Consider the following 7,698-nt stretch of genomic DNA (forward strand, 5'->3'; position numbering starts at 1 on the left):
CTCTGGGGCTAACAATTGCAGTATATATTAGTTCTGGGGCTAACAATAGCAGTATATATTAGTTCTGGGGCTAACAACATATATTAGCTCTGGGGCTAACAACATACATAACATACATATTAGCTCTGGGGCTAACAATTGCAGTATATATTAGTTCTGGGGCTAACAATTGCAGTATATATTAGTTCTGGGGCTAACAATTGCAGTATATATTAGTTCTGGGGCTAACAACATATATATTAGCTTTGTCACTAAGGCCAAAGCTGAGGTATTTCTCCATTCTCATTTCTGTCCCAGCGCTCTGGTTCAAATTAAAGGCTGAAAATCAGATAATGTCCAAAATTAACATTCAAGATTAATGAAGTTTGCACCAAAGTAACCTGTCTACATCAGTTACCCAGAATTCATTGCAACCTAAATAAAATAGCGATGTCCATTTATCAATAATTTCAGCAAAATTATTGAAACTAAACAGCCTACAGTATTTTTACTGTCTCGTTTCTATAGCTGATGCAATTGATCAAATAAGGTATATTGTTCCAACAAGTGGGAGATCCCTTTAAGAAATGCTAAACCTTTATTCCCCTGTAGAGATCGAGTTGTTTAATTGTGACACAGCTGATTGTGTACAGCAGACATTAGGTTACAGATCATTATGGCACCCATACAATAGAAAACCTGAAGGAATAGGCATTAAATTTAAAAACTCTGAAGACCAAGAACAGCAAGTGTGGCCTTTTTTTTTTTATCCCCACGCCCCAGCACACACACGCATGCTCCCATTAACACCACTGTAAATATCCCCACCACTCCATTTATCAACACTTTATAGGCAATTAAGCAGCAGAGCTCTCTAATAACTGGGCTGATAGCTGCGTTCAGCAGCTTCAGCTGGCCAAGCTTTCACTTGGAACTGCACACACAAACACACAAATATGTGCGTCGACACAAGCGTTTTTGTACCTCTGAGCGTGTGAGATCAATACGGGACATTTCAGTAGCAGTTTCACAGATTCAGAGTTTCAGGAGGGCCGTCAGTTTCTCCCCAGTTCAATTACATTGGTCGTAAAAACCCAAAACTATATGGACAGAAGGTTAAATCAGGCTCTAATTGACCCGATGTCTCTCTTGCATTTTGTGTTTGTTTAACAGCCAACATAGATTTGTGTTCACCATTCAGCTTTCCCATGTTTGGTCTGTTACAGCCATGCCAATAAAGCCATATTTCCATTGTCTGGTCTCACCACAATTAGTTTTTGGCTCTACTTGGGTCTACACAGTCTCAGAGGTTTCCATATGTCTTGTGTACAGCCTAAATTCAAATACTTTATTAATCCCAAAGGAAGATTGTTGTTGTAGCTCATCATCCTGGTTTCATTAAAGAGTTTTTCTAAATGCTGATGGCTGTGGGCAGGAAGGATCTCTTGTCTGTCTTAGAGCAGATCTGAAGAAACTGCAGATGTTGATCTGTTTACTTGGACTTGGTGGGTTTCTTGGTCTGCTTGGGCAGCAGGACCACCTGAATCTTGGGCAGAACTCCCTGAGCGATGGTCTCTCCTCCCAGCAGCTTGTTGAGCTTCTCGTCATTGCAGACAGCCAGCTGCAGGCTCCAAGAGAGGATCCTGGTCTTCTTGCAGTCACGAGCCGCGTTTCTCACCTGCTCCAGGATCTCTGCGGTCAGGTACTCGAGCACCTCCACCAGGTAGATGGGGATGCATCCACGGAACCTGCTTTTAAACTCGTTTGTGATTTGGGGCTGTAGTTAGAAAAGTGGTAGTGTGAAAAAGAACAAGACTGAAGATGCACGCAATCAAAAGGAGTTTCCTCTGCAGAGTAGCTGGACACTTCTCATTAGACATAGGGTGAGAAGTTCAGTTATCCAAGAGAGACTCAAATTAGAGCCTCTGCTCTTCCGTATTGAGAGGAGCCAAATGAGATGGTTTGGTCATCTGTTAAGGATGAACCCTGGATAGGCATATCCATCTGGGAGAAGACCCCTGGGAAGACCCTTGATATGCTGGAGAGACTGTCTCTCAGCTGGTCTGGGAACACCTTGAAGTCCTCTCAGAAAGGCTGGAAGAGGTGACTATGAACAGATGTCCATAGCCTTCTTGCTCAAGCTGCTGCACCCATGACCTGACTCAGAAACAAGCAGGAGAGGATGGATGGATGGATGGATGGATGGATGGATGGATGGATGTATAAGGTAGGTGGGTTTAATTCTTGTGAAAGAGATGCTCGGATAGACATTGCTTTCTGGTCCATCATTGACCTCCAGTCTGCTGACAACAGATCTTCAGCTCGACTCAGTTTGTTTGGAACCTTGGCCAAGTAGGTCCTAAGCACCAAAGTGGAAGCGGGTGGGACTAGACCCCAGAAGCCGTGCAAAGCTGACTAAAATAGGACCGTGTCCAGCCCATGAAAAACGTGTTTAACCATTTGTTCATGTAGGATGGAGCTCCGTCCAGCCAATGAGGATGTAGCCAACCGTTGTTTAAGATCTCCCGCTGTTTGTAGAATGACACGTTGAGAACATTCTCTTCATGTCTCTTCTACATTTGTGTTTGCAGTAACGATGGGGTTTTTGACGTGGCGCTGCACGTCCATGTCCAGGTCTATAGTAACGGCAGAGTAACGTGGACGCCCCCTGCTCTATACTGCAGTTCTTGTGGAGTCAAGGTGGATGAACAGTTATGCTTCCTATTGTTTTTTCCGAGGTTGGTCCTTTTACACACCTGCTTTTCCTTTCTGTCCAGGTGACATACTTCCCATTTGACTGGCAGAACTGCAGCATGCAGTTCCGCTCCTACACCTACGACTCGACAGAGATCGACCTGCAGTACGCTCTGGACTCGAGAGGAAAAGAAATTCGGGAGATCCAGCTGGATGAGGCCTTCAGTGGTGAGCATTGACATGAAGCTTTGTTTGCAGAGCTACAAATAAGTCCATCTACAAAAACAGACGTAAAATCCCAAACACCAGAACGTAAAAACTGTAAATGTCTTTAAATGTTCTGGCAGAGAGCGGAGAGTGGTACATCAGACATAAACCAAGCAGGAAGAACATGAACGATGACATGTACGAAGAAATGACCTTCTACCTGATCATTGAGAGGAAACCTCTGTACTACATCATCAACATAATCATCCCCTGCATCCTCATCACGATCATCGCCATCTTTAACTTCTACCTGCCTCCTGACGCTGGTAAGGACGCGATAGAACCTTCATTCATACTTTAGTTTTCTTGTTTTGAGGGCGGCTGTGGCTGAGTGGTTAGAGTCCTCCAATGCAAGAGTTGGGGGTTGGAATTCACCAGCAGTCACATGCCGAAGTGTCCCTGGGCAAAACATAGAACCCCTCATTAACTCCGATGTGTGTCCCAACAGTGTATGAATGTGATAAATCACTGATTAGTCTCTTTAGAATGATTTGTTCAATTATCTCCATTCGTAGCGCAAAACATTGATCTCTCTGGGTATTTTATAGAATTTTTAAAGACTATTTTCAGAATATTAAACTTTATATCAAATAAAATTCCCTTCCGAAACACTTTATTTCTTCATTTACTTAAAAAACTTTGATCTCTTTGAAATCTGCTTCAGCGTTCTTCTTCTGTAACTAGTTTTAGCTACTTTTCAGCAACTGCCTTTTTGGTACTTTTAGCTTTTAGGTACCACTCTGTTTATTTCATCTGTTTATTCCAGAATTGCGCTGCTCAAGGTGGCTGCATGTTGGAGCAGCTCTGATACTTTCATTCTGAGATTTTGCTTTTGGAAACTTTAATTCCTCTTGGATTATTGAGCATGCATCAGGATATTTAATTCCTCTTGTTCTGGCTGTAAATCACATTTTTTTGGATGATTGTTTCCTCTGGTATCAGATGCTGTGCAGCTGGAAGGATTTTTACTGAAACTTTTTTTTTGTTTGGGACATTTGTTATGATGCGTAACCATGGTAACAAGGCAGTTTTCCACAACCAACAGCAGCTGATTAACATCTCAAAAGCTCAAATAATATCTCAACTACAGCTCCAACTCTCAAATGAGTTGAAAAGGATGTTCTGTGGACGCATTCTCATCTACCTGCCAGCTGTGCTCGAGTGCCTGACCACTGAGATCCTGGAACTAGCAGGAAACACGGCTCATGACAGTGGAAGGACAGGATCGTCCCTCTGCACCTACAGCTGGCTGTCCGCAGCGACGAGGAGCTCGGCAGACTGCTGGGAGGAGTGGCCATCGCTCTGGGAGGAGTTCTGCCCAGCATTTGGGTGGTCCTACAGCCCGGGGGAACCGAGAAGCCAGCCGAGTCTGGGTGGACGGATCGAACGGCATCTGCAGCCAGTTTCTTAGGATCCACTGTGGGATGGACTTTTACAAGAGATCCTTCCTGCCTACAGCCATCAGTGTCTATAACATATCTTAATGAAATGAGGATAACGAGTTACAACAACAAATAATTTCCCTCTGGGATTAATAAAGTATTTTTTAATTGAATTGAATTGAATAGAATTTTACCTTTTATCATTCTGGGCCTTTTAGCTTTAAGCTAGAGTTTGGCTTTTTTTTTTACCTTGAGCATTTATGTTGCCAACTTTGCGAGTGAGTGGTGGTGCAGAGGTTAGAGAAGGTGAGCCTGTTATCGGAAGGTTGACTGTTCAACTCCCCATACCGACAACATCAAAATGTGGGTGGGAAAGGTGGCGCGCCCACACCTGGCTCCACCCTCATTTGCTCCACTCTGGGCTTTTGATCAAGGCCCTTAACCCCCACCATCTGCTCCCCCAGGCATCCTAGATGCAGCTCTCTGCTCCACACAGGGCTGTGGTAGCTCTGTGGTTGTGTCAGGAAGGACAGCTGGCGTAAAATAATTTGCCAAGTCTTCATGCGAGTTCGTTCACTGTGGCGACCCCTGAACAAGGGAGCAGCTGAAAGAAGAAAACATTTTTACGTTGCTAATTTTAGTGACATTTTACTGAATTTAAGATCTGTTTCTGCTCATTTCAGCCACTGTTTTACTAACTTTAGAATTAATTTGACTTTTAGCCATTGTTTTGCTAGTTTTTGCACCTGTTTTGTTCATTTTTGCTACAGTTTGGCTAATTTGAGCTTAAAATGAATCCTTGTGACTCAGTGAGACTACCTGTATTAATAAAGGTTAAATAAAGTAAAAAATAACATTTGTTTTGTTTATTTTAGCTAGTGTTCTGCTAATTTTGGTTTAAAGCTATTGCTCTATAGCATTAGGCTTTAGCTCATTCTCTCCTGCTTCTAGCTTGTTTTCTGCTGGTTTCAGCTTGTTTAAAGTTTAAAAGTCAGTCTGGGTTCAGACAAGTCCTTCAGCGCTCAGTATTTATATACTGTAGTATTTGTAATATTTTAAAGAAAACACCATCATAATTGTATTTGTGTCTTGTCTCCAACAGTGGTCACATCATCATCACTGCAGCATGTAGTGAATATTTTTAATTCTTTTGTTCCAGGTGAGAAGATGGGTCTGTCCATCAACGTACTGCTCACCCTCACTGTGTTCCTGCTGCTGCTGGCTGATAAAATCCCAGAGACCTCGTTGGGCGTCCCGATCATTGTCAACTACATCATGTTCACCATGATCCTGGTCACCTTCTCTGTTATCCTGAGCGTGGTCGTCCTCAACCTGCACCACCGCTCGTCCAATACCCACACGATGCCCATGTGGGTACGCAAGGTCAGCCTCCCAAGAACAAATGTGGATAGGTTTCGCTTCCTGTATTCCGTTGGTAATCATATCTACGGTAACCCCATGATAGCGCCGTGATGGACAACAAAAACCTACTGTGTATTGCACATAGCTACTGTACGTGTTTTTGATGTACTTGATTGAGTCAACGTAGTATTATTCTCAGGCAAAGCCAAAAGCGAAACCACATTAGGGATTTAGTTCTGAAATTTGGGTCCAAACCGTGTGTCACTGGCACGCTGCAACTCATGCAAAACATGGAAGTGCGGTTCCCTTTTGAACCTTGAACTCTTAAAGCCGGTCACCAGAACCTGATACTTTGGGATGGAGGCAGTCAGGGCCTTGCAGAGCCACGTTTGGCGTGTAGCTTGGCTCAGACCAGAGTCTGATTCAAACAATGAACACAGAGACTGCGAGACAAGTCTAGGCACCAGGTACTCCAGGAAAACCTTGAGACCACGCCAGGACCCTTGTTGCTACTTATGGGCAGCTGTGGATGAGTGGTTAGAGCGATCGTCATCCAGTGGGAGAATTGGAGGTTTGATTCCACCTCGATGCAGTCGCATGTTGAAGTGTCCCTGGACAAGACGCTGAACCCCTCATTGCCTCCGATGTGTGTCCCATCGGTGCATGAATGCGCTCTAAAGCACTGACTAGTCTTTGTATAGAACTAGTAGAGTGCTGTCTGAACGTGTGTGAAGGTAAATGAGGGCACAGATTGTGTTGTAAAGAGATTTGAGTATCTTAGATAGAAAGATACTACAGAAGTACAGTCCATTTACCATTTACTTAATTTCCCTATACAAGTCAACTCTTTACCAGGAATATCTGACCCCAACATAGCCATTCCAGGGACCTCACAAGACCACTTCATCAGTTTAAGGGACCTGGTCAATATTAGGGCTGAAAGTTTTATGTATTTAATTGAAGGACCCCTGTCCTGGGTCTTTTTGGAATGGGAGGTTTGGTTTGGTCTCCTAACATTGTACACCCCATTACCAAGTATTTAGATTGCTTTTTACCTTTTGTAGGGGAAACATTTATCTACGTTTAACAGGAATACCACAACATGGCAGTGAACCAACTAAGAGATATATGTTTGCAACAGGATTCTCTGATTCTTGGTTCTTGATTCTCTTGGTCTATACTTCTTGGTTTTGCTCGGTCCTTGTCAGATCATGTTTTAATGCATCCTTTGGTTTCACCAGTTCTTCTTTTACCTTGGATTTAAGTGTTTCCAAATTTCTGATTAAAACTTCAGATTCAGCTCAAACAGTGACTTTAGTGCAGTGTTTTAACTTTTGTGACCATTAAAAGCTTAAAAAAGGAAAAATGTGTTCTGGCATGCTGCACATCCTCTGAACACTAAAAATAAAACAAAAATAGCTGCTGTCATAGTTGCAGGAACATGTTTCAGTTGTGGATGTTTGTGAGCAAAATCCTGGCACTTCTGAACAAAATGATGACAAAATAAAACCAAATGGTGTAAAATGTTGCACACAAATATACAACAGCGCTGGTTTATGCCATACATCAGATTTAAAAAACTCATTAATGCTAAATTTGTGTTCGAGCAAAAACATGCAGCGCTAGTATAATACATTTTAATTTGTTTATTTTATTTTTAAGAATTCTTCATTTGTGTATTTAAGCCATAGACATATTTTACTGATGATGACTTATTACAGCTAAACGTAAAAAAAAACATCTCAACACACAGTATGGTCAACACCCGAGAAAAAAATGATTTTGTGTATTTTTATTTAAAAGAGCTATGCCCTTTGTTTATATGAAGGGGGTTGAGCTTAAAGCTTGTACTGGAATCAGCCAACAGTATACAAAGGGGCGGAGCTTAAAACTTGTACTGGAATCAGCCAACAGTATACAAAGGGGCGGAGCTTAAAGTTTGTACTGGAATCAGCCAACAGTATATAAAGGGGGTGGAGCTTAAAACTTGTACTGGAATCAGCCAACAGTATAC

At 42.5% G+C, this 7,698-nt stretch overlaps 1 protein-coding gene across 1 annotated transcript in view; it reads left to right on the forward strand.

Moving 5' to 3' along the window:
* Positions 1-7,698, forward strand: part of chrnb1 (cholinergic receptor, nicotinic, beta 1 (muscle)) — a gene marked incomplete in the record, with an annotated part of 50,571 nt that overhangs the window by 14,525 nt on the left and 28,348 nt on the right. The window contains 4 exon segments of the mRNA XM_037684288.1: positions 2,571-2,679; positions 2,757-2,901; positions 3,021-3,206; positions 5,482-5,705. Of these exon segments, the coding sequence (XP_037540216.1) occupies positions 2,571-2,679; positions 2,757-2,901; positions 3,021-3,206; positions 5,482-5,705 (664 nt within the window).

This window comes from Nematolebias whitei, chromosome 1, assembly GCF_014905685.2.
Source record: "Nematolebias whitei isolate Nwh7 chromosome 1, NemWhi1, whole genome shotgun sequence".
In the NCBI taxonomy this organism is placed as follows: Eukaryota; Metazoa; Chordata; class Actinopteri; order Cyprinodontiformes; family Rivulidae; genus Nematolebias; species Nematolebias whitei.